This window comes from Theobroma cacao, chromosome 6 (assembly GCF_053813885.1).
Source record: "Theobroma cacao isolate CCN51 chromosome 6, ASM5381388v1, whole genome shotgun sequence".
Lineage (NCBI taxonomy): Eukaryota > Viridiplantae > Streptophyta > Magnoliopsida > Malvales > Malvaceae > Theobroma > Theobroma cacao.
Genome location: NC_142644.1, coordinates 31,671,147 through 31,698,981, shown reverse-complemented (window position 1 = coordinate 31,698,981; position 27,835 = coordinate 31,671,147). Strand labels below are relative to the sequence as shown.

At 35.8% G+C, this 27,835-nt stretch overlaps 2 protein-coding genes and 1 pseudogene across 2 annotated transcripts; 2 read left to right on the top strand and 1 right to left on the bottom strand.

Annotated features, from left to right (window-relative positions):
• The first annotated feature begins 6,956 nt into the window (after positions 1 to 6,956).
• LOC148762307 (uncharacterized) lies at positions 6,957 to 8,314 on the top strand (annotated as a pseudogene).
• Positions 8,315 to 17,130: 8,816 nt separating this feature from the next.
• SVR7 (pentatricopeptide (PPR) repeat-containing protein) lies at positions 17,131 to 19,598 on the top strand. Its single transcript, XM_007026285.3, has one exon. It carries the CDS (start codon positions 17,271 to 17,273, stop codon positions 19,371 to 19,373), a length of 2,103 nt encoding a protein of 700 aa, XP_007026347.3. The 5' UTR covers positions 17,131 to 17,270; the 3' UTR covers positions 19,374 to 19,598.
• Positions 19,599 to 21,231: 1,633 nt separating this feature from the next.
• On the bottom strand, positions 21,232 to 25,192 carry MAP70-5 (microtubule-associated proteins 70-5). The gene is made up of 11 exons (XM_018122573.2): positions 24,962 to 25,192; positions 24,336 to 24,421; positions 24,046 to 24,111; positions 23,785 to 23,958; positions 23,524 to 23,694; positions 23,278 to 23,433; positions 23,029 to 23,175; positions 22,694 to 22,765; positions 21,987 to 22,589; positions 21,732 to 21,880; positions 21,232 to 21,525 (listed from the first exon to the last, which is right to left on the bottom strand). The coding sequence occupies exons 1-11, from the start codon at positions 25,059 to 25,061 to the stop codon at positions 21,507 to 21,509; spliced, it is 1,743 nt and encodes a 580-aa protein (XP_017978062.2). The 5' UTR covers positions 25,062 to 25,192; the 3' UTR covers positions 21,232 to 21,506.
• Between the last annotated feature and the right edge of the window lie 2,643 nt (positions 25,193 to 27,835).

The following is a 27,835-nucleotide window of genomic DNA, read 5'->3' as shown; positions in this document are numbered from 1 at the left end:
GCGTGGCTGCTTATTCAAGGCCAAAAAGGCTGGAGCCCAAGGGGAAAAAAGGATGGTGGTTTCAATGCTATCGTCAGGGAAGACTGATATGATGTGTAGCAGTTCAATTTTACAATAATTGCATGCAACCGATGCAACCAAAACACCCTGCTGGCTGGAAAATATTGCAATTGGAAACTTGATATAAATATGCAGCGTTGATCACGTGCTGCAAATCGATGAAACATTGCTTTCAGTTGACGTGAACGTTTCCGGATGCTTCTTGTCTTTTTCCACAATATTCAATGAATTATGTTCATCATACGAGTGGCGCGGTAAAAAAACAATGAAGCTTAACCTGGGTCATTGACCAGTTCATCCCTCTTGGTCTTTGCAGCTTTGGGTTAGTTTCACTCACTTTATTAATTCTTCATTTCATCAGCTTTGCCTTTCTTCATTCTATCTTTTCGGTTCAGATTCGGGGATTTTCAAGTCCAAGCTGAAACTATGGAGGAGAAGAAGGTTTCTAAATCTTATCTCTTTTCTCTGTCTCTAACACTACTTATCAACAAACACCCAATTTCTTCATTATTGCTTTTTTTTTTGTTTTTATACCTTGTTTGTTTCCCCGTAACACTTTTTTTGTGGCCAGGGGCGGAGCGTCCCTTTCGGATGATCTTTCCAAATTTTTTAAAATTTTTTATATATTATATATTTTTTAATAATTTTGTAAAATAATTTTTTATTAAATAATTAATATAATTAAAAATAATAATAAAATGATCTTGGAAAATCTATTTAATTTTACTCAAATTCTTAAATTTTTTTAATTTTTTAAGTTTCTCCACTCATCTTTTTTTCATCTTTATATTGTTAAATTATAAAAAGATAAAATTTTTATTTATATTACTATTATTATTTATATTTATTTAGTTTTTTCAATTAATTGCTTATATATTTTAAGTTTCTATAGATTTTCTGTTTTAAATTTTTACGAATCATCAATCATATTCCCTTTTTTTGTTATATATGTTATATCTCCTACTTGTCATAGGTTTTCAATTAATTTAAGGCTTCGTCGATTAGAATCGAGTCAATAGGTGGCCAATTGTACCTAGTAAAAAAGATTGGTGGCGACTCCTAATTATAGAGCTTTCACTCGCGTCTGGTGGTCAGGTTCTCGGACCCGCACGTTACGACAGTAATTTAAAAATATTATAATTCTAGACCTATATATATATATTTTTTTTTTCTTCTCATTTTCCTTCTTCTTTCTCTCTCTTCTCATGTTCTTTCCTCTCTCATTCTGTCTCTAAGTGGCACCAACGTCGGAAATACCCACCCTTGGCTGAATCTGCATTGAGGTACAATGATGATGATTTGATTTTTATTCTAAGAGAAATGAAGAGAAAATAATGAAAAATGGTTAAATGTGATAGAAAAACAAAGTAGAAAATTTACCGAGTTAATGTCCCATTTTTGGCCGAATTTTTCATGGAAGAGAGGAGTTGATTTTGGTGATTTTAGAGGAATATTGACTGATAATTAATGGTTAGAAAGGTTGGAGAGAGAATGGGACAATTTAGAGTTAAAATGGAGCGCGTTAGCAATTTATCGGGTAAAGTGCCAAAAATAAGTTAATATCGCGTTTAAGCCATTTTCGGCTATTGCATTTCATACTATGCATTAGTATAGGATTTAAGTCAAATATATAGTGATTTAGCATTAATGTGATGAATTGAGTAAATTTTTTGCAATGTGTCTAGGAAGAGAGCCTTTCGGTAAAGGCAAGGAAATCGTACCCGACAAGTAGTTATCGGGACACCTAAAAAGCAATTAGTTTGTACAAACGGTAAGTAAACTTATTATTATTGTAAATTATCTAGAGTTTATTTTTAAATGCTCTTTATGTATTTTATGAAATGAAAACGAGATTAAAACGAGATTTTTGATGTTTTAGAAATAAATGTGAAAAATAAAGATATATTGTGTTGATTATGAAATTGAGTAATTGGAGGCTGTTAACTGTTTTAAAAATTATATATTTTCCTATGAATGGCTTTTGAGATATGAGTATATGTGGCTATATTTTGTAAGTGTATTGAAAATTTTATGTAAGCTGTTTTTACTATGCAGGCTAGATAAATAAATAAAAGCCACGTTATACTGTCGAAATTTTATTAAAATTGGTGGGTTGGTCACTACAGTGACGAGTTTCCATGGACTGCCTATTAGAAGGGTACGGTAAACCCAGTTATATAGTTACTCAGGTTGTAGAGGCGAGGAGAGTAACTTCCGAGGTAGTATTAGAGCTCACTTCACGTCGAACCCCCACGTGAATGTGTAACTCGACCAACGCCAAAGAACGGCTTGTTTTAAAAATAACAACGTGTTTCACATGTAAATGTTATAACAACCTTGGCGGACTCGGCTTGATGCCTCTGCCAAGGTATCCCCGAGGATTAGTTTTGGCTTGAGCCTTGTTTTCTTTTATAAAAGACATAAGCCTTAACAACTGTTTTGGTAAATTACAATTATTTTATGGTTTAAGAAATAAATTGAAAACATTATGAAATGGTTTGTGATTTGTTATTTAAACTTGCCTCCCTATTACTCGCCTTTAGATATTTATGATAATGTCTGTTTACTCATTGGGATTGCAAAATCTCACCCACCTCCTTTCCAAACATTTTAGGTTTGTGGTAGCTTGTAGATACCCTATTTTGTTGAGGATTCCAATTGACATATCTACCACACAGACAATAGGTTTCTAGCACCAACACTGGGTGTATTTTGTGGCAATTGTCATTGTAACCATTATTGTACATTATAACTTTGTAAATTTTTGTGTGTGAATTTATTTTACTTACACGTTACAAAAGATTTCTTACACGTGTTTCTATAAATATTGTTTTATATAAAAAATACTATATTTTAATCAATATTTTGAATAATGATATTTATCAATAAATCTTTTTAAAATATTTTTGTCTTTTGATTTACTTGAGCAGGAAACTACTGGAAATTATTTAAAATAGAATGTTTAAAAACGATTACTCAAAGAAAAGGCAAGAAACTTATATGTAAGCCTTACGAGGTTCTGATTAGCATTTCGGATAATGAGTGTCAATTGGGACGTCGCGACGGTTGTCATGGGCCCAAGGGAGGTTTTGGGTCGTGACACAGTAATAGCTATTCTTTAAAACGAGGTAAAGCTCAGACATAGCTATTACCGAGCTTCCCTATAGTTTTTGCTATTCCATGACTGAGAGAATAGTTCTGAATTATGATAAGACTAAAATGCCCCTTGTAACTGGAGACACTAATTTTTTAGGTGAAATAAATATTTAAAAAAAAAGAAAGAAAAGAGAGAAAATAAAAAAAATCATAAACAAAAATGAATTAAAAAAAATAATAACAATAAGAGAGAGAGAGAGAGAGAGAGAGGGGGGTACGACTAGCAGGGTGCAGACGCACCATGCCAGGCACCACCCTCACTCTGCCAGACGCGAAAAATTCGCGTCTGGCAGAGTAATGGGAGAGTGCCCCCGTCAGCCCAGTATAAAGGGGCACTGTAGCACAGAGATCAGGGGGGATCCGGGAGCCAAAAGATTAAAAAAATTCAAAGAAAAAAAACCTGCAAACCACAATAACCCCAACAACCTGCAAGAATCCCTAGCAAAAAACTAGCAACCAAAATACCCAGCCACAATAAAAAACATCCTAAGCTTTCTAGCAGCCAGAAACCATCCACAATCGAAACAAAAAAATAAAAAAAATCACAAGAAGGGAAAATAGGTAGCCGTGTTCTCTTTTTGGAGATTTTTAGTTTGTTTTTTTTAGGGGAGATTTAGAGGGGATTTTGGCAACCGACGAGGTGTTTGAGTTTGGGGATTTCGTGCTGCCGTAGTAGAGAGAAAGAGAGAGTAAGGATTTGGGGTTTTTGGGATGCCGTTGGTTTTAGAGAAATAGAGTTGGGGCTTGGGTTTACTACCGGTGCAAGGAAGGATTGACCAGCGACTAGAAAGGAAGATCTAGTCGACCGAGGACAGGGAGGGTAAGTCCCGATCCAGGAGACAAAGAGAGAGCAGATCCAGGCAGCCGGCAGTGAGGAGTGTGATGCACGGTTTGGGCAGGAAAGGAATAGGAAAGTGGCTGCCGGTGAGGGGTTTTAGAGAGTGAAAGTTGAGGCTCAAGCTTGCCATCGGTGAAAGAAAGAAGCAGAGGAAATAGATTCTTTGGTAATCGATTGGGGGTACCGTCGGTTGTAGAAGTCGGATTCGGCTTTGGGGAAGTCCAAATCAGATTTGGGTAGTCAGTTGGGGGTATCGCCAGCTGTTCAAGTCAGATTCAGCTTTTGGGAAGCCAGATTCGGCTTTGGGGAAGTTCAAATCGAAGGTGAGTAGCTAGTGGTTTAGAGAGAGATTTAGAGGTTTTCTAGGAGGCCATCTACATATCAAGGATTAGGGAGAAGAGTTAGAGTCGTCGATCTGTAAGGATAAAGAGGAGAGAGGTAGGCCATTTAGAGAGAGAAACCAAAGGGGAACATGGGGAAAAGAAATAAAAAAAAAAGAGAGCTTAAATGTGTTTAAAGGTTTGTAAAATGACGCCGTTTTGCCAAGACTCCCCTTCCATTCCCTAACAATGCCGTTTTCGTTGATTAGGAGCTGTCACACCAAGCTCCAAACGGTCCCACTCCAAGGCGGGCCAAGTCCAGCTGTAGTCTGAGTTAATCAAGCCCGATCAAGTAAAAAGCCTTATTCTTTTTTGGGTTTATGATGAATTGGTTGTTTTGGGGACTGACCCATTTTTTCTTATTAAATTTTATCATTTGGCTATATAAAGTGAACTTAAATGGTTTAGACATAATATAAAAAAAAGAATCCTTTTTAAAAGATTAAAATCAATAGAAAAATGTGAAATAATGATGTTAGTAATAAAAGATGTTAATATATATATATATATATAATGTTTTAAATATCTTAATCACAAAAAATAAAAAAATAAAAAGGGAATTAGGATCTAGAAGAATGTACATGTTTGTAATATATATAAAATAAATAAATAAATAGTAAAAATAATAATATAGGGGTAGCTTAAATTTGGCTTAGAAACAAAAGAAATGAGAACAAGATGAAAAGAAAAAAAAAAGAGAAAAAGAAAAGATATAGGAATAAGTAAGCAATCAATAGAAATTAAGGAAGAAAACAAGTAAAATAAAAGTGATACAACAAAGTATAAGAGGAATAGATAAAAAGATAATATTTGTTAGTAAGAGTTAAAATAGTGTGATAAAGAAAACATTAATTGCTATAATAAAATCTTTGTTTTTGGGTCCATATTAATGGTTATGATAGTATATAGATTGAATGTCAAGGCATCATAATATTAATCATAGGAATAATAAATAATATATCGATGATGGGATGATCGGTCGGGACGCGAAAAGTCGCAATCCCGAGCTAATTTTTTCTAGGTTCGGAATCCGAATTAAGGCTCTACTAGTATGATGGGAGGGTCTTGATTTTGAGGTTTCGACATTTTTAATTTTAAATAAATAAAAAATATAATAAAAAAATAAAAAAATATAATACTAATAAAAACAAACAATAAAATAAAAATAAACTTCAAAAGCATATCATATATTTCTATTGCATCATGCATATCATTGCATATAGATATTTTTGTTTGCGAGCATAAGTCCCAATGATGGGATCTTTCGAGGATCTTGCGAAAGCGGGTATTTCTCAAAAAGTTTCCTAGGTGAAAAGGTATCCCCAAGTCCTACCAGTATGATGGGAGGACTCGAGAAACATCTTTAATAAAAAGCTTTGTTCGTATTAGGTTCATTATTCTAGAAAATATTATTTTTTAAAGAAAAACGTACGATAACCCCGATGATAGGAATTATTCGTTGAATTTGTGAAGGCGAGTTTCTTGGATAATTCCTTAGGTGAGGGAATACCTCGGATCCCACCAGTATGATGGGGGGATTCGAGAGAACATCCTCAATAAAAAGTTATTCGTCCGACATTTTTATCTCACGCCATACATCTCATCTTGCCTCAAACTTGCATTTCATTTTAGAATCAAATAAAATAATTTAATAAAATTGGAGATAAAATAAGTGAATAATAGCTAAGGAAATAAAATGAACTTAAAAATTAAAGCCTAATAAGATAATCTAAAAATGGTACCGTTCATGGAACGGGCGTCCCGGGGGTGCTAATCCTTCCCCGGGAGTCACCGTACTCTCGAGCCTAGATCTAGAAAATCATGGACCAGTTTAAGGTTTTCTACGACGGACTTAGAATTGATTTAAGGCTTCGTCGATTAGAATCGAGTCAATAGGTGGCCAATCGCACCTAGTAAAAAAGATTGGTGGCGACTCCTAATTATAGAGTTTTCACTCGCGTCTGGTGGTCAGGTTCTCTAACCCGCACGTTACGACAGTAACTTAAAAATATTACAATTCTAGACCTATATATATATATATTTTTTTCTTCTCATTTTCCTTCTTCTTTCTCTCTCTTCTCATGTTCTTTCCTCTCTCATTCTGTCTCTAAGTGGCACCAACGCCGGAAATAACGCTCGTGGTGGCGACAACGACAGCGAAAGTGACGACGACGGAGGTTTCACGACCGAATATGATCGAAAAAGATTCAAACCGAATATTAATTAAAATATTAATAATTAAACTATACTAAAATATTGATATTTAAATTATTAATTATTAATATTTTAATTAATTATTAGTATTTAAAAAATAAAATAATAATAATAATTATATATAATAAAAAATTTTTTTATCTTTTTATTTTTTATTATTTTTTTATTCTAAAATTATTATTATCAACAAAACACTATAATAAATCATAATAATTATTCTTACTCTACTCTATTTATCATACTAAATTACATAATATTTATTTTATTTTATTTTTATTTTCATATAATAATTATTTTATTTCATTTCAATGCTGTTACTGTTACAAGAAAGTGAAGAAAGTGCTCTGAAAGTTCCCTCGTAAGTTTCCATCGTCTTTGTATAGATATATATATATATATATATATATATATATATATATATATATATATATATATTTTTTTTTTTTTTTGTGAAAGGCTGTCTTTATGTATATGTACATTGGTTGTTTACGGTATTGAATAGCAACATAGTTAGTTGATGATTGAGCTCTAGGTGAGAAATGGATGAGTTGATATGTGATGATGGCTTTTGTGAACAAGAGAAATACGAGAGCAGGTATACGACGAGAAGGCCAACACGGTGACGATCACCGTGGTATGCTGCAGTCCGGAGAAGATCAGGGACAAGATATGCTGCAAGCGTGGTTAATCCATCAAGAGCATTGAGATCAAACCACCACCACCACCACCACCACCCCCAAAACCCAAGGAGCCTGAGAAGAAACCTGAAAAACCAAGCCCGAAAAGAAGCCTGAAAAGCCTAAGGAAGCTGAAAAACCAGCGCCAGCCCCAGCACCAAAGCCTATAGAACCGGCACCTCCACCGCCAATGGCCTATCCCCCACTTGGTTATTGTTGCACAGACTGTTATCATGGCCATGGTGGGGAGCCTTGCTACTATGGTGGACCACTTCCACGCCCATGTTACGAGACTTATGGTAGACCTGTTTATGATAGCTGGGGCTTCGGTGGCGGCGACTACAAGTACTGTTATACGAGTCGCGGAGAGTGTTTTAGCGAAGAAAACCCCCAAGCTTGCTCAATTATGTAACGTGGCACATACTTGTGAGAATTTCTCAATTTCCATGGCATGACTGATAATCTTCCAATTGTCTCTGTTGAATATTGAGTCAGTTTTACTCCATGTGAAATTATTTTTCTTTTTAGTTATCCATAAACAAGAAATTGCTTTTTCCTTCTTGATGATAGACATTTCATAGGTCATATAAGAAGAACTAATAAGGTTGGTGGCGGTGGTGGACAATCGATGGGCCATTTCGGACTTACAAAAAGTTTGTTACCAATAGTTTTTATTTAATAAAAAAGTATCTGTTAATGATTTGCCTTTCCATGGTGTGTTTGCTTTTTCTCTCATTTTGTCCTTTTTTTCTTTTAGGCCATGGCTTTCAGTTAAAGATGATATGACAAATCCAGAGACGGGGTGGGGTCATAGAATATGTTACAAGTTTTAAATAGTTTCATTCATGCTTGGTAGGCACTTTTTGGGAAAGCAGCCAGTCATCTAGAAACTTTAGCTTAATGCCGTGTGGCTTAATACCTTAATTTATACGCAACCCAAACAGAAGTAAAAAAGAAAGAAAGGGGAACAAGCTTCCCCAGTTTCAGTCCATCTCTTCTTCTTCTTCTGTGTTCACTGTTTTCTGTTTTCAAGATCCCCTCCCCGGATTTCGAAGAACAAAAGAAAATGAAAGTTGTTAAGGATCTTCGTCATCCGGCTAAAGTCTAAGATCTTGTATATTCGATATCCTTGAATATGTTGAGAAGGAATTCATTGACAAATGGTCATCGGATTAAGGAACCATTTCAGACACGTCTCTTCCCATCAAGAGATAGGACAGATGGCAAAACTATAGAGAGGAGGATTGATGGGGGCAGGAAAGGGGGGTGAGCTAAACTGTAGCTAGTAGCAACTTGAAGGAGGGCTTTGCTTGGATGGTGAGCTGACCACCGACAATGGGCATCCTTTTTATTATATTTATAGAAGCTACGATTAATGATTCCTTTTGATTCGACTTAACCACTCTCCAATCTAAATTTTTATACAGTCTTTAATGCTATCCATCCATTAAGTCATTTTCTCCATTATGTCTTGTTGCTAAATCGTACCTCACTTTCTTTATAATGTCTCCTTCGAGTTCCGTCTGTTTCAATCACCATTCACCATTCAGCAGGCTTAAGCCTTAATTTGCATTTATATACTGGTCGATATGTTTGAAGTGGCCTGCAGCTAGTAATTGCAGTCGATAAGATATTCATTAATTATAAAGTAATTTATATAAAAAAAATAGTAGGCCAAAGCTAATTAAGATTCTAATGCTTGAGGGTGGCGTAGCTGCTTATTCAAGGCCAAAAAGGCTAAACCCCAAGGGGAAAAAAGGATGGTGGTTTCCAATGCTATCGTCAGGAAAGACTGATATGATGTGTAGCAGTTCAATTTTACAATAATTGCATGCAACCGATGCAACCAAAACACCCTGCTGGCTGGAAAATATTGCAATTGGAAACTTGATATAAATATGCAGCGTTGATCACGTGCTGCAAATCGATGAAACATTGCTTTCAGTTGACGTGAACGTTTCCGGATGCTTCTTGTCTTTTTCCACAATATTCAATGAATTATGTTCATCCCCCACAATATTCGAGGGTAGCGTGGCTGCTTATTCAAGGCCAAAAAGGCTGGAGCCCAAGGGGAAAAAAGGATGGTGGTTTCCAATGCTATCGTCAGGAAAGACTGATATGATGTGTAGCAGTTCAATTTTACAATAATTGCATGCAACCGATGCAACCAAAACACCCTGCTGGCTGGAAAATATTGCAATTGGAAACTTGATATAAATATGCAGCGTTGATCACGTGCTGCAAATCGATGAAACATTGCTTTCAGTTGACGTGAACGTTTCCGGATGCTTCTTGTCTTTTTCCACAATATTCAATGAATTATGTTCATCGTACGAGTGGCGGGGTAAGAAAACAATGAAGCTTAACCTGGGTCATTGACCAGTTCATCCCTCTTGGTCTTTGCAGCTTTGGGTTAGTTTCACTCACTTTATTAATTCTTCATTTCATCAGCTTTGCCTTTCTTCATTCTATCTTTTCGGTTCAGATTCGGGGATTTTCAAGTCCAAGCTGAAACTATGGAGGAGAAGAAGGTTTCTAAATCTTATCTCTTTTCTCTGTTTCTAACACTACTTATCAGCAAACACCCAATTTCTTCATTATTGCTTTTTTTTTTTTTGTTTTTATACCTTGTTTGTTTCCCCGTAACACTTTTTTTGTGGCCAGGGGCGGAGCGTCCCTTTGGGATGATCTCTCCAAATTTTTTAATTTTTTTTATATTATATATTTTTTAATAATTTTGTAAAACAATTGTTTATTAAATAATTAATATAATTAAAAAAAATAAAATGATCTCACAAAATCTATTTAATTTTACTCAAATTCTTAAATTTTTTAAATTTTTTAAGTTTCTCCACTCATTTTTTTTTATCTTTATATTGTAAAATTATAAAAAGATAACATTTTTATTTAATTTTTTATTTATATTACTATTATTATTTATATTTATTTAGTTTTTTCAATTAATTGCTTATATATTTTAAGTTTTTATAGATTTTCTGTTTTAAATTTTTACGAATCATCAATCATATTTTTTTTTGTTATATATTTTATATCTCCTACTTGTCATGATTTTTTTTTGTTATGTGAATTTTATTTTTAATGATTTTAATTTTTAAAAATTAAAAAATTAATTATTATATAAGTAATTCTCAAATATAAGTTCAAGTGTTGTGTTATTGGTTATTGTTTAAAATTTCACTAATATATTACTTTTTATTAATCTTAGTTATATAAGAAAAAATTATCATGAGTATATATTTTTAATATGTTTTACGTTTTATATTTAGTTGAAAGAAAATTATCTTGAGTATAGAAAGAAATTATTAATTCTATATATCATATTTAACTATTTATATTTTATGTATTATAGTTTAATATTTAGTATTATAAACTTAAATATAATAAAATAAAAATATTAGATGTTGATTACATTAATTTTTTAATCGATAAAGATAAGATTTCAAAATAAAATAGATAATAAGTTTCTTTTAAATAATTTAATTATTTATATTTTAAAAAATATTATTATCGTCAAATAAAATTTTTTGAGAGTACTATTATAAGTTTTTTTTATTTTTTTATTTACATATTATACACAATTATTTTCTGTTTTAAAATTTTTAATTATTAATAATTAAGTTTAATATATTAATTTTAAAAATTTTTAATTTTTATTTGTTTTAACATTTTACCTTCCGATAAAAATTCACTAACTCCATCCTTGTGTGTGACTATTACTTGTTGTAAAAAGTTTATTCTTATTTTTGGATTCTGTGCCTGTTTGCTCATGAATGACTTCTCTGCCAATTCTTCCCACGTCAGAACCTGAATTTTTAGTTGCATTCCACTTGCTTGAAAGCAGTAAAAAATCTGCGTTTCCTAATGGTTTGTTTCACCGTAAATGTTACTTTTCTTTTCCCTGGGATATAGAAAACTACTCTGATATGTGTACGGATGTAGGTGACAACAATGGAGCTGAAGGTAGACCTTCAGTGCCGTCGCTGCTATAACAAGGTCAAGAAAGTACTCTCCAAGCTCCCTCGTGAGTTTCTGTCTTGTCTTTGAGGATATATGCACATTTGGCTGTTTGTAGTATTTGTGATTTTGTCTATAGCTTACTTATAGTATTGAACAGCAAGCATAGTTACTTGATGACGAGCTCTAGTCGAGAAAGTTCTGATAATTTGATAATGACTTTTGTGGACAACAGAAATACGAGACCAAAGATTCGACAAGAAGGCCAACACGGTGACTATCACCGTCGTATCTTGCTGTCTGGAGCAGCTCAGGGACAAGTTATACTACAAGGGTGGCGGTTTCATCAAGTGCATTAAGATCATCAAACCGCCGACGCAGCCGCCGACGCCGACACCGCCGACGCCGACGCCGCCGACGCCGACACCGCCGACGCCGACGCCGCCGACGCCGACGCCGCCGACGCCGACGCAGCCGCCGACGCCGACGCTGCCGACGCCGCCGACGCCGACTCCGCCGCCGAAGCCGCCGACGCCAATTTGTTGCAAGCGATGTCATCGTGTCTGTGTTTGGGGACCTTGCTGCTGTGATGGACCACCCCCACCACAACCTCCACTGCCACCACTTTATTGCATGCGATGTCATCGTTTGTGTGTTTGGGGACCTTGTTGCTGTGATGGACCACCCCCACCACCTCCACCCCCATGTTGCTGGACTTTTGGTAGGCCAGTTTATGATAGCTGGAGCTGTAATGTGAGCCGCGGTGATTGTTCTAGCGATGCTTGCTTAATTATGTAAAACATGTACGCCAGTTTCATGACTCTTGTTATTCTAATATATTGTTAACTTGTATTATATATGTGATATAGTTGTCAATATATATATGCGTAGAGTAATAAGTAAAGTTCTAATTACAATTATAAAAGCATTTTAAATTTAAAACTCTCTAAACAATTCTAAACCAAAGAAAAAAAAAAGGAACAAGCTTCCTATAGTTTCAGTCCATCTCTTTCTTCCCCTCCCGATGAAGATGTTTTTGAGGAACAAAAGAAGATGGAAGTTGTTTAAGTATTGTCGTCATCTAGCTAAAGTCTATAGAAGGTGAAGGGATATATAATACCTTGTATTTTGATATGATAACTAATAAAATTTATTAGATGTCAATTGAGATTAATTATAATATTTAAAATGATAAAAAATGAAAGGAATAGTTTGGGATAAAATATTTCGCACACGAGGAAATAATAATATTTTTATTAAAAAAAATTTTGTGAGATAAAAAGTGATTCGAAAATCAATTGAGGCATAATAAGGTATTTTGGATGCCAAGGAGATAAGAAGAGGCAAGAGGAAATTTTTATAATAAAATAATATTAAAATATTAATATTTTATTCAATATCAAAAATTTTCATGAAAAAAGAGTATATGGTCAATCTAAGTAGGGGAAAATAAGAATGAGAGAATTTTGGAGAAAAATATCGTTAATGAGGTCGTGTGTCTTTATTAAGTAAAGATAGCGCGGGCAAATAAATATTTAAATATTATGAAAATACCGCGTTGGAGTACAAACTTCATAGTTTGTTTGTACATGTGTAGAAGAAGTTAATAGAAGGAAATTGGAGTTAAATGAGTGTTGGGATGACTAAATTAAAATGGAAAGAAACAAAAAGGGTAAAACGGTCATTTTACATCTCGAGCTAAAATTTTTAAGTTTTCATGAACCCGAGTATTTCTAGACCCTTATGGATCTTGTCTTAGTGTCAAAGAAGTAAAAAGATTGTATAAAGGCAATGGAAAAACAAAATGACATAGTTAAGGACATTTTGCTAATTTTGCTAGAAATGGATAAACTTAAGCCATAAAAATCTAAGTTTCTAGAATGTTCTTCAAATTTTCAGCACTTCTTCTCCTTCTGCTTCCTCTCCCACGTTCTCTCAACTCCCCATGGAAGCTTGCTTTGAATTTTCATATATTTCATGGAATTAACCCCGATTTTTCATATTTTTGTGCACCCTTTCACAAAGTTCTTTATGCTCTCTTCTACTTTTTCACAATAAAACCCTAAAAAAACCTTTCCTTATTACACTCTCTCACTAGCTGGAAGTTCTAGATAAAGAAAGTGAGATTTTCATGATAATTTGAAAGCTTTTGGGAAAGAAATTCAATTGTAAAGCTACCAAGGTGAGCAGTGAAATAGAGTTGATTCCTTTTTAGTTGTTGAAAATGGCTAATGGTTAGATTGGTGAGTGTTTTGTAGTTGAGGTGGGTTATTCATTGTAGTGTGACTAGAATAGTGAAAATATATAGTCAATTAATGGTAGATGGAAGCTAGTTAAAAATAACTAGCAGAACATGATTTAGTGGATAACTTTTTGAATTATAATTATGCAAATCGGGTTGACTGTGATGTTGTTGTGATGATAGGTCCCAACGAGGCCCCACAGTTCCGTTTGGACCTTTAGTAGAGGTTGGAGTCGAGTAAAGATTCAACAAATATCGGTGAGTGAACTTGCCCAAAAATGTTTTGAGTAGATGTACATACGTTGAGCGAATCACTTGAACTGTTTAAATTATCTTTTCTTCAAAATGCATGGGAACAAGCCTTTAGTGCAATATTTTTATGATGTGGAACATGATTGTAATGAATCTATGTACGTTTATATGACGTTGATATGTATATAAAGATATATATATATATATATATATATATATATATATTGTTAAGTAATTTTGTATAATTGATACAACCGTGCATGTGCGTAGAGGGCAATGCACATGCCGATAATGATGCTATCGTGATATTTACAACCGTGTATGTGCTTAAAGGGTAGTGCACATGCCGGTAATAATGCTGTCATAATATTTACAACCATGCATGTGCGGAGTGGGCAGTGCACATGCTGGTAATGATGCACATGAGCTGGGTTAGATGGGGTGTCCGGCTATGTGCACGATGTGGGGGGATGCACATGAGCTGGATCCAATGTGGTGGTATACTAATTGATATATGCTTAAGTATATGTATATGCAATAGAAAGATCATGAATTTTAATATGTGATTTTATAGCATGATGAATCTAGAAAATTTCCCATTTACTTGTAATTTGATTTTTTTTGCAGCGAGAAATGTGCTGTTTATACTGCCTTACTTGGATGATTGCTGAAAATTTCCTTTCTTTCCGATTCCATGCTAAATATGGTTCCTTTATTACGAAATGATTTAATAACTAGGGGTTTGATAGAGGGATTTTAATAAGAACGTGAACTAAATTGCATTGTTTTCAAATACGTGTATCATGATTTCTAAACCTTCCTTAACGTTGCTTGTTCTCTTCCTATATTCACTCACTGAGTTTGTACGCACGTTTTTAAAATTCATGTTTTAGGTATTTCTGAGTCAAAGGTGATTGGATCCTAAGACGAGGTGCCCCTCCCTATCCATTGCTCGGTAGGTTTACCCTGACATTAAATGTTAGCAATCATGCCCAAAGTCACTCCGCTGACGGTCAAGTTCTAATTACGTGTATATGACTACTTGTTGTGAAATGTTGAGATTTACTTGTCAAATTATATGTACGTATATAATGATTGATGATGCCATTATGATTGTATGATTGGGTTTTTATGAATCGTTTTCAAAGAAACAGTATTTGAACATTCCAAGCTTTGGATTCTAAAGGAATAGGGGTTAATGTATAAGATCAATTAAGTAGGTTTGCTTGGACTTAGTGGGCTGAGGCCATTGGACCCTTGCGCCGGTCATGGCTCGAAAATTAGGCTGTGACAGTATATGCTCCCCCACTCAAGTTCTCATCAAGCGACCAAATTGATTACAATGATAAGCGAGAAATATTAGAGCAGCAGCAGGGGTTTTGGTTGCATGGATTGCAAGCAATTGTCGTCGTATTATTCTTTCCTGACGTACGATAGCATTATTTTTTGCATAAGCAACTAGGAATTCGTCAAGCATTAGAATCATAATAACTTTGGTTTTATTATTAGAGTTTTTTTTTTTTAAATAAGCCTTAGGCATAACTTTATTTTAACAATAGACCTCCTCATAATTTTAACTGTTTTTAGTGAAGAGAATTCAACCCGAAACCTATTAATGGGTCAAGTATGTTTAGGTTTGCGCCTCAAACTGACTTATATTTTTTGAGCTTTTCTCACCAGACTATTCATCTCTGAAATATTCTTTACTAGAAAGAAACACGTTTAAGCATTTTGAGTATTTTGGAGTAGTTTTTGATGCACGAAAAAAACTTATGAGCATTTTGAGCATTTTTAAGCATTTTAGAGTGATTTTTTATATATAAAGAAAAACTTTTGAACATTTTGAGCATTCATATTCATTAATTATGTTGTTGAATGGAATATGGTGTATTGTTTGAAATTGTTGATCTTGTTAAATGGAATTTAGTAGTTTTGGTGATTTTTGAAAATTACGTGACTAGTTTTTAGACATTGTGTGACTAACTTTGGATATTGCTTGACTGACTTTGGGTATTGCGTAACTAGTTTTTGATAAAGTATTACATGACTAGTTTCTAATAAGGCATTACGTGACTAGTTGATAGATATTGCGTGATTAGCTTTTGATAAGACATTGAGTGACTAGTTTTTGATAAGGCATTGCGTGACTAGTTGATAGGCATTGCGTGACTAGTTGATAGGCATTGTGTGACTTGTTAGTAAGACATTGTGTAACTAGTTAGTAAGGCATTGTGTGACTTAGGCATTGCTTAAAAATCAGTCACGCAATGTTTAAAAATCAGTCACGTAATGCCTAAAACCAATTACGTAATGCTTAAAAACTAGTCACACAGTGATTAAGTCACGCAATACCTAAAAATCAGTCTCACAATACTTAAAAACTAATCATCCTAATCTCAGACACAACAAAACCGTGAACCACCATAAAACCCAACAAACATGCTTTAACTATTCTTTCTCTTTGAGCAAAATCGTTGCCAGCAATGAGCAAAATCGCTATTCATCGTCCTTAGTAACCCCAAGATCCACCATCCAAAAACTAAAATAAAATAAGAAAGAGCTTGATGTCATCTCTTCGAATTGGATGACAAGATAGACATATTTGAGCAGATAGAGAAATCGAGATTTAATTTTGAAATTTTTATCTGGATGGCAGGAGAGAGAAAATTGAAACTATTTTAATTTGTCTGAAATTATTTAAAGGGTATTATTGTCAAGTCATGTCAAAAATTGATAAAAAATAGTTAAAATTATAAAAAATGATATTTTTTAATTGAGCTTGAAGGTTGTTTCTCACAATTTTTTCTTATTATTATTAAAGTGTGACTGGTGCATTGTATATGGATTAAATATAAGACACTCATGTATATTATTCGTGTAAAGTTCATAACTTTATAATTTACATGAACAATTTTAGATCTTTTTTAAAAATATTATTTAACTTTATTAAACAATTTTTGAAACTGATGCTTCTTCTCTTTTTAAGTATATTATAGATATTATAGATTACGTTCAAGATAATAGTTATTATTATAACTATGAATCCGAACCAAAAGAATAGAAAAGCAAATTAAGGCCAAAGCCTGATGAATGAAGGGTGATTGAAGCGAAACAAGTGATCCTGGCCCAAAATGCCTTATAGTCTATTTTGCCCTTCATTGGGTTGACAGGCCTATTAAATTCATAGGCCGACCAAGTCCAAGGTAAAGACAACCATGGACATCAAATGTTGTAGCAGATATTTTGATACTTTTTGATGGAAACATGAACAAAGCCAAAGGCGATATGGAACTTATGAGGCTAAAATGGTAAAACTAAAAAAGACTATGCAACGACTGGTTTCTGTCGTGTCGTGTTGATAAGGCCATTATGGCAGTCTCCTTCCTCTCGATAGAATCTGCACTGTCTCGTCTCTTCTCTTCTCTTGTCTGGTGGGTTTATGAGTTAGCCAAAGCTTAAACAAACAGATAGAGAAAATGGCATATCATCATCTATGCTCTTCACCTTCTTCTGTTTTCCATGACCGCCACACTCTTTCTGCTTCACCCAAACCGAGACCTGCAAGAAGCACCGCTCCTTCTTTAAGGCTGGTTTCCTGCTCGTTTCAGTCTAAATCCTCTATCCAAATAAGCCATGTCTCCTTGCAAGACCCCATCACCCAAACGAAAAACACTCCGAAACATTCCAATTCTCAGTCCCCAGATGGCAAAACCGGTTCTTCTTCCAAAAGCTATGTCTGGGTCAATCCCAGAAGCCCCAGAGCTTCAAGGCTTAGGCAATTGTCTTACGATTCCAGGTACTCTTCTCTGGTTAAAGTAGCAGAGACTTTGGATTCCTGCAATCCAAATGAACATGATGTTTTAAGTGTTTTGAGTCGTTTAGGTAACGATGTTTTGGAACAAGATGCTGTGGTTGTTCTTAATAACATGTCAAACCCTCACACTGCATTGCTTGCTCTTAACCATTTTCAAAGGATATTAAAGAAAACAAGTAGAGAGGTCATTCTTTATAATGTCACCATGAAGGTTTTTAGAAAGTCTAAGGATTTGGATGGAGCTGAGAAACTGTTCGATGAAATGCTTCAAAAAGGGGTTAAGCCTGATAACGTTACCTTTTCCACGTTGATTAGTTGTGCTAGGGTGTGTGCTTTGCCCGACAAGGCTGTCGAGTGGTTTGAGAAAATGCCTATATACGGGTGTGATCCTGATGATGTCACTTACTCTGCTATGATTGATGCATATGGCCGGGCCGGGAATGTTGATATGGCCTTCAACTTGTATGACCGTGCTAGAACAGAAAAATGGCGTATTGATCCTGTTACTTTTTCAACTTTGATTAAAATATATGGCATATCTGGAAATTATGATGGCTGTTTAAATGTTTATGAGGAAATGAAGGCCCTAGGTGCTAAACCTAATGTGGTTATATATAATACGTTGTTGGATGCTATGGGAAGAGCCAAGAGGCCTTGGCAGGCCAAGACGATTTACAAAGAGATGACAAACAATGGATTTTCACCAAATTGGGCAACCTATGCTGCCCTCTTACGAGCCTATGGAAGAGCTCGATATGGTGAGGATGCTCTTAACATATATAAAGAGATGAAGGATAAGGGATTGGAGTTGACTGTTATTCTATACAACACTCTCTTGGCCATGTGTGCTGATGTTGGCTATGCAGATGAAGCTGTTGAAATTTTTGAAGACATGAAAAATTCTGGGACCTGTAAGCCTGACAGTTGGACATATTCATCTTTGATTACCATATATTCTTGTAGTGGGAAAGTTTCAGAGGCAGAGGGGATTGTGGATGAGATGTTGGAAGCTGGTTTTGAACCAAACATTTTTGTTTTGACATCACTTATCCAATGCTATGGGAAAGCCCAGCATACTGATGATGTTGTCAGGACATTTAATCGAGTTTTGGAATTGGGGATAACTCCAGATGATCGGTTTTGTGGTTGTCTTCTAAATGTGATGACGCAGACACCTAGAGAAGAACTTGCTAAGCTGACTGATTGCATCAAGAAGGCTAACCCAAAACTAGGTCATGTGGTAAAACTTTTGGTAGAGGAGCAAGATGGTCAAGGAAATTTTAAGAATGAAGCATCTGAACTCTTCAATTGTATTGGTTCTGATGTAAAGAAGGCTTACTGTAATTGTTTAATTGATCTATGTGTTAACTTAGATCTGTTGGAAAGAGCTTGTGAGCTGCTAGAGCTGGGGCTTTCACTTGAGATTTATGCTGATGTACAGTCTAGGTCTCCAACACAATGGTCCTTGAATCTTAAGAGTCTGTCTCTTGGAGCAGCTCTGACTTCACTTCATGTTTGGATTAATGATTTGACAAAAGTACTGGAGTCTGGGGAGGAGCTTCCCCCGTTGCTTGGAATCAATACTGGACACGGAAAACACAAATATTCAGACAAAGGTTTGGCAACTGTCTTTGAGTCACATTTGAAGGAACTAGATGCTCCATTCCATGAGGCCCCAGACAAGGTTGGCTGGTTCTTGACAACACAGGTTGCTGCCAAGTCATGGCTGGAGTCAAGAAGTTCACCTGACTTAGTGGCTGCGTAGGTAGCGTGCTCATCAATAAGTGTTTGTACCAAGGCCAGTTCTTTGCATTTACATGTCTAGGAATGTATCATTTCTCAAATTTCTCCTTTAATGTTAGCATTCTCTCATTTGATAGTGGAAAAATTTTGTACCCTGAGACGGCATATATTTCTATACCCTTATGTATTATAAAGTTAGGTCACCTATGTTTAGGAGGTTGAGATCCCCTCCATTGCTTTTTGTTTATGCTATGATTCTTGAGTATCTTCATAGAATAAGTGCATATTTGGCTGTTGATAAGCTATCGAATTAGTTGGTGGCTGAGGAGGTAAAACTCAATGGTCCATGGAGAAACTGAATTGCGGAAGCAACAGCACCTTGGCTTGGATAATGGAGCAAGCTTTCTGAACAATGGATATTAGTTTGGATGAAAGATGCTTCAACTTACCAAATGATGACAAAAAAAAAAAAACGTGTATGCATGGACGTGTTGCACATGAATATGAAAGGAAAATGCTTGTAGCGAGTGTCAAATGCGAATGCTAAAAAGAGTTTGTCATACTTGATGAATGCTGGCCATAGAGCCAAATATAAGTAGGAAGTTGACTTCCTACTCTGAATTTTAATTTTCGAAGAGGCTGATCGTTATGCAATGGACCAGGGAGCTTCTTTGACCTTGTTGTACTAATTAATATTATCATTGACCTGCAATTTCCTTAACCTGTATAAAACTCATACCAAAGTAATGCTTGCTATTAATGTAATGCAATGTGCACTAAAATTTTGAAAAAGGATTACTAAATAATGAGCGGAGTGGTGGCTTGCACGTCGAAACTGTCTCGAACGTGAAAGATATAAAGTAGACAAGGGTCCTAACTCAAATTATCAACCAAGGATGGGGAACTGCGTAAACCTTTCGCTCTCTCGGGCGGAGAAATCTGAAATTCTTATCTTTAGTGAAGGAGAAAAGGAGTTTAGAGCCTCAAAGCTAGTCAAAAAGGTCACTTGTGGCCCTTACCATGGCTATGAGTTGGTACATTCTCTGCCTCGTTCGCCATTGCCTCCTAAGACCAGACTTGAACCTGGGAAGGCTGGCTGTCTCCCACCACATCTGGTGCAGCCTCATGACCATTCAATATCTCTCAAAATTATCAAGAAAGAAAGCTTCCAAGGACGTAATATAAAGATTGTGATTACCAGGCAGCAACTTGAGTTTCTCCTCGGAGATGCAAAGATGTTCCAGTCTAAGAAAATAGCCGTCCGATCCCCAGGGAATTTTAAGCGAGGGGATCGAAAATGACGGCCATCTTTGCCCGCCGTTCCAGAGGTGACTGATCTTTAAAACAATATAGGATTGCTGCCTGTTAAATTCTCCCTGCCCAGTTTTTGGTTGGAGAAGTGTATATTTCTGTAAAAGAGGCAGATAGTACCCGGGGAGACGGTTTCTGCCGTATTTTTCTTGCAGTACCTTGTCTCGTCCTGATATTTTGTGATTTCTGCTGTAGAAGCAGGTCATGATTCTATCAATCGAAAGTGCTTTCTGTGTTTGAACTTGGAACCATGGCAGCAAATTTATTATCTGTACATAAACATTGGCTATGGTAAACTTTTCAGAAGGCAAAGACAAGGGCTATGGACAATGGAACTGGCACAGTTTTCATGATAGCCACTAACAAATGCTCTCGTTCTCTTAATAGTATGAGGAGAATCTGACTTTTACCAGCAATTGCAAGTGTTGATGTGATTCTCCATAGACAATTCTTTAACCTTTCCCCTGTTTCTGTATTCCCTGTCAAGTTGCTCTTTCTGCATTCTTTTGCAGTTCGGATTCCACAATTCACTCGAGTAGAAATTACAGTTCTAGGAAAGGAAGAAAAGAAACCAAGGGAATAATATTGGATTATCATTTATGCAAACCTCAAGCACCAGGAAACGCAATTGGACATCATCCTAGGATGTTACAAGTTCAGATCCCCAACCAACAGCCCAACCCTTTTCTTTTACAAACCCAATTTCATCAATCAGAAACTTTATTTTAACTAGCTACCATCAGCACAAAACATTAAGTATTTACATTGAAATCAGAAGACGTGGAAGACGAAAAAAATGAATTTAAATTTTTCTTCAACACACTTCTACCATCCATGGGAATCTTCAAGATGTTTTGCTTAGCCTGCTACATCCAAACCACCAACGTGTTACAAGATCATGAACAATGTCAATTTCATGATAACTGATAAATGTATCAGTAAAAGCATAAAGATTTGCAATCAAATATCTTTCTCATATATATACACTGTGTATTGAAAATCTAAACGAGAGTTAAGAAGTTAAAAATAATAGAATAACGAGGAGGAAAATTTTTAGGATTGAACGAACCTTCTAGAGGAGTTGATGTTTCTTAGCTTTTTGGAATCATCCATTTTGGCTGATCCATTTTCCTTTTCTTTAGCTACTGCTTCTCTCTTCAACCGTTTAGACTCCACTTCCATGGCTTTTGAGAATGCTTCAACCTTCTTCATAAGCATCTGCATAGAATTACATCTTACTAGATTCAGTAACTCATGCATTGAATATCTAGAGAGAAGAGAGAAAGAGAGAGAGAGAGAGAGAGAGAAAATTCCGGTGCTTCACCTTTATTTCTTCATCTTTAGAATTCAAACTGCTGTCTTTAGCCTCACAGCACTTCCTTAAATTGATGACCTCTTTCTGAAGCCTATCATACAAAAATCCTGAAACCGTATCTTCAACATTGCAATCGGCATTTCCTCTGTTTTCTGTCTCTTCATTGCAACATTCTTTGTTTTTTATTCCAGCCGAACCTGTCGTGTCGCCATCTTTACTTATATTAATGTCTGTGTTTACCTTCATTGCTGTATTTTCCTTCTCGCTACTATCGGCAACCTTACACCTAGACGTCCACAAATTCTTTCTCAGCATATTTTCTCCTGATGCACCCTTCTTTTTCAAGTTGCTAACTTGTCTTAATCCATTATTAGCATTGGCTGTTTCAGTTTCAACACTAGGCCGCTGCAGTATAGAAGTTCTACTGATGGTGGAACCCCTTGGCTGCGAGGTAGACCTCTTCCTTAGTCCACCGCTGCTTGTTAAAAACCCTAGGATGTTGCTGGACTTTTCTGGTTTTGGGGACCCGCAAGATGCATTAGGATTACCTGAGAAACTTGATACATGTTTTAAGCCATCTTCCAAGATCTTGAGCCTTAGCTTGAATTTTTCCTAAAGCACATTTACAATAAGCTTGAGATATATTGTATTACAAGATTCAAGGCGAAAAAGGCAAAGATTTAATTGAGCTATCTGGTCAACAAGTTAAAGTTCACCTTAAGCTGTGCTTCTGCCTTTGCTGTTCTCTCTGACACAGCTAGTTTATCCTTCAATCTTTGCATCTCTGCCTGTAAATAAAGAAATTCAATTAAATAATACAAGTTAAAAACTAATCATATATGGTACCTTGATCATTTGATTGTGTTGATCAATAAATTATGTTTGAGACTACCAGTTTAAGGTTCATAATCCTTATATTTCTGATCTTGTAGTTATGTGCATTGATGTTAAGTTGTACTTAAAAGTGAAAAGGAAATTCTTCATATTTCACAGGCATTTGTTTGCATAAGTATGTGAAGAATTTCCAAGAACTTTGTTATGAAAGAATTACCTGCAGCAACCTTCTGTCCTCCAGCCATTGCTTGACAGGCATTACTTTGTCATTCTCATCCTTCCACTCATTAGCCACCACAGTTGCTACACGGTTTGCTGAAACTTTAACTCTTGCGAGCTCCCTGTCAAGTGTCCTCTTTTCCTCCTGAACAATTGACTCATTCAAAGTTAATAACTCTATGAATCAAAGTATCATAATTCTTGTAGAAAACATGACCAGAACTCAGCATGCAAGCATGGCACCTACGTGAAGTTCAGAAATTCGTCGCTGATAGTCACGGATAGAATTGGCAGCAGCCCCACCAGCCAAAATGGCCTCTTCAAGTTCCTGAATGGTTTGGCTAAGCTTTTCAACTTCCAAGACCTTTTGGCGATTGGTTTTCTCAAGGATTTTGTTCTCCTCCTGCATAAGGTAGATTTTTTGATTGGCTAAAATTATTGAAATCCCTCTATTTAATGACCAAATGCAGAATGGGATCGATGCTAAACTTGCCTGGCAAATCTCAATCTGTCTCCTTAACTCAAAGTTCTGGTTTTGAACCTCCTCAACTATTAAAGCCCTTTCCAAAGCACTTCGCAGAATCCTCTCTGCTTCAAGCAAAGCTGACTCTTTTGACTTGGTAAGACGTTCCAAAGCCCTCTTATCCTCCTGGAGTAATGCAACCTGATTTGCCAAAAAGAGAGTGGAAAGTGAGCCTAGTGATAAAATTGGAGTCATGTTTTCAAAGCAGTGCATGGTTTCCCACAACCCTACCTCGTTTTTATACATTTTAATCTCTGCCTCAAAAGGAGCAATCACAGACTCAATAGGAACATCATCATCATCATCCTTTTGATTTGCATGCACTCTTCTAAGAGTTGCTTCCGCAGCAAACTGTGCAGCCAGTGCTTCTTTCTTCTCATTTGTCAGCTTCTTGATTTCTAGATTCTACATTTAACAGGAAAAGAGCACCACTAGTTAAAACATATAAAAAAGTAGAGAGTTATACACTCAAAGAACCAGAACTAGACGCACCTTATGTTGAAGGAGATTCTCAGTGACCCTATGTTTCTCATCCAACTTATGAACTTCACCCTGGAGCTGGAAAAAGAAATAAATAGTTTCAGTAGGCCGATGAGAAACTTCATCCCTTAGTTTCAAATAATTCAACAGAGCCCTTGCAATACTGAAAGTGCAGCATATATTCTTGTTAACTAAGTAGCAGTAGCACTTTGCACAACTTTGTTCTGATTTAGTAATAAAATTTCCATGTGTATCAAATCCAAGTTCAACAGATTCTTTTTGCGTTCAAAATTTTTCACTACCTCTTCTATGGCCTTATCCTTCAGTGTTTCAGTTGCTCTCAGAGCCTTGATTTCAGCCTGAGCAGCTCCCAACTCCCGGTCCTTTTCTGGAATAACATTCCAAATGCTTAAACGAGGTGTTATAAATTGTTAGTATTCATCGTTTCTTACTTTGAAATTCTGAGCTAACAACCATAAACATCAAAACATGTTTCCAACTCAATGCACAAAAACATGGAAACAAATATATAAATGGAAGATGACAACCATTAAAACCAAACGATTCTTTTGGCTGGTATTTCTGTCACACTTGGTTTTTCATGTTCTGTTCTATTAGCAAGCACTGAGCACGTTAATCCAACAGGCTACCTCCAACTTGAACAGCATTGAGAAAAAGGTTGAAGCAAAATTCGATTTCTACATCACAGGTGTTAACACTAGGTTCTTAGGTAGTTACGTTAAACTAAGAGAAAAACATAATAGTAGAATTTTCAGAAAGAACCATTGACAGACAAATTACAATCTTCTGGGGGCATGCAAACAGTTCATTATCACCAAACCAACATCAGCATGAACGTGCTAGTGTGCTGTCTGTGTGTGTGAGAGAGAGGGAGAGAGAATTTGTGAGAGTTTCAAACTTGAACGACCTTTGAGTTGGTTCTGCAACCGGGTGAGCTCTAACACAACAGGGTCAGGGTGAGCAAGAGAAAGCTCTTCGCCTCCAAGTAGTTCGTCGTGACCCACCATCTTTTGTGCTTCTGTTTTGTCACCTGGCAAAGGGAAAAGGAACACACCAAGTACAACAGCAACAAAAACAAGAACAACAACAACAACTAAAGACTTGGTTTGTTAGGCAATAATATAAAGGGGTTCTGCTAGACAAGTTAAGAGAGTCCATCCCTTTAAGGAATTGACCGTAAAGAGAGGAATGGCCTTCCCTTAATCTTAAGCAAATACTGAAAGCCACTTATTCTAAAGCCGGCCTAGCCGGCTCTTTTCATTCCTTTTTGACAGTAACGGTTACTTGTTTTTACTATCATGACAATGATTTAAAATTTTAATTCCTTAACTAAATGATAATCCAACAATTTAAGATTAAAACCATTATTCTTCTCAACGGTTCTGATTTATGATGATATTCTATTAGGGACTTTAATGCAAATTTTTTCTTTTGCAATATTCTTATGAACTATATCATTAATTACCACCTAACCTAATCTCTATATTCATTCCATCCCCTATCACCAAAAAAAAAAAAAAAAGGAAAAAGAAGAATAAAACCTTAAAACACCTAATCTATGTACAAATACATTTGGCGTATCCCCAAGGTTAGAGATGGAGACAGGAAGTGTACCGAAACTGTGTTAGCTGGTGCCATTTGCTGCAATCTTAGTGTATGACAGATAAATCTCAAAAACTGGCCTAATAATAGAGGGACAAGATTATTCTATTCATTTTTATAAATTGCAATGCTTGCTTGTCATTCTTTTCGTATAGATGCCTTTCGATTTGCATACAATAAATAAATCTTAGGGTACCCAAAGAGGAAAATTAAGCAAAAAAAAAAAAAAGAAAACAACAGGAGTGAGAACAGAAAGGTACCCTTTCTTTTCATCATTTTCCCACCATTGATAATCTACCTTTCCTTTTGAATCCCTTCCTAAGGAGGAATTCTCATTTCTCAAATGGGATATGCCATACCACATGTTAACATATGAGTAAGCATGCATGGTTCTGCATGTTAACCACATGTATACAAGTAGAAGTACATATTTCAGTTTTTGATTGTAATTTTTGCTATTAATTGTCCAAAACAACTGTTTCTCATTTACGTTATGTCTGTCACTAAATAAGAGGGGATGGAAAAGCATCGCTTTCTAGAAGAAAAAGAAAGAATTACAATTAAAGTGGGGAAACTATGAATGCCCCTGCAATATTTTTATTTGTTTCAATAGTTCCCAATTCCAAAAAGATACAAGGAGAAAGTTTTTCTTTGCTATTTTTCCCTTTTGTCCATTTCTGTTGGAGCAAACAAGGGATTGAGTCTCAGTGGAAGGATCAGAACAGAATCCTTGAGAATTTTGCTCTTGTCATGATCCTGTCTACGTTAATGGAAAGCTCCTCCTTTGGAGTAATTCGATTACTTAAGCGATAAATATTGCACAAACCAAGGCCTTGTTTTGTTCGTACTTAGTGGAAGGCACTCAAACCTCAGTTTGAATTGAAACAAATTAAGTTAATGAGGTATTGGTGACTCCGAGCTGAAAGTGATAAAAGTGGCTTGAAAGAACAAACACATTCGTATGTATGAGAAAATATACCCCTCAGTCTCCATCTCATCTTTGCTTAAAAGTATGAATGATGATTGGATATGTAAAGGGAGAAAAAATACAAGGAGCTCCAGCTGTTTTTAGGCTTTACACACAATAAGCCATTTGGCAATTGTTAAGATATTACGTGGTGATTAGATAGGCGACAAAGGGAAGACTCGACCGCCCCCACCTACACCCGAAAACCCTTTAAAGTAGAGAAAAAACCATAACCAAACTTGAATAGAACCAAAACAGTCAAATGGGGTTTTGATTAAGATAATGGGGGTTTTGATGTTAATCATAGCTTAATTGAATTGTCCACTAATCTTGCTTTGAAAGTGATATGAATTGCGATCAAGCTAAGCTTTTCAGGGGTGTCTCTTTTTCTTTTTTCTCTTCTGTTTCTGATAGGTTTGAGTAGGTAAATTATTGTATGATTGCTTTCGTAGTTAAGCAGTCTTGCATTTTTGTAGTTACGGGTCCCAGCTTATGTGAACTTAATGGAGCCGTTGACATGAATGATAACTGATCAATAAACAAAAGGGTGAATCTTTTGAGTGCTGTTTGATCTGTTAGGTTGCCTTGAACCCAGACAGCAAATTCTTGTTAAGGATTTACATCCTGAGATCTTTTAATGAGAAGAAAATGCTGTCAAGGCTATCTGTTAAGTGGGCTAACAGATCAAACTCAAAGTACGAGATCAGTTTGGGTTTAGACAGAGCATCCCTCTCGTTGCCTTTCTGTCAGGTCAGGTCTTAAAGGGTATGGGTCCTTTGCCTTCAAAAAGGAAGCCCATTTTACTTTCGACATGATCTGTTCTGGGCCTCCACCTTTGAGGTTGTGTGGCCCATTCTGCCGTTGGTTTGCAGGCCGGTCAAGCACTGTGAGGCCCGATGTCCGTACTTTGGTTCCAGGGCCTATCAGAATTCAGAAGGCTTAAGCCTTAGCTGATACCTGCTGTAACTCTTTTGGATCCATTTCTCTTTTATCTTCTTTTGTTTTGGTGAGAAGATCTAGTTTTCTCGGGATTTGACAAAGAGGGTCACTGAAGATTAGCTTCAACAGTTATGAGGACTATCTTACTCTTTGTTTACAAAAGGTGAACTAAGAATGAATAAGAAAAGAGGAATAATTTGATTCATATCGGTTAGGCAAGTGAACCTCATAAATGGCTAGAATAGTTAGTGGAAGAGCAATTGTCCTCCTACA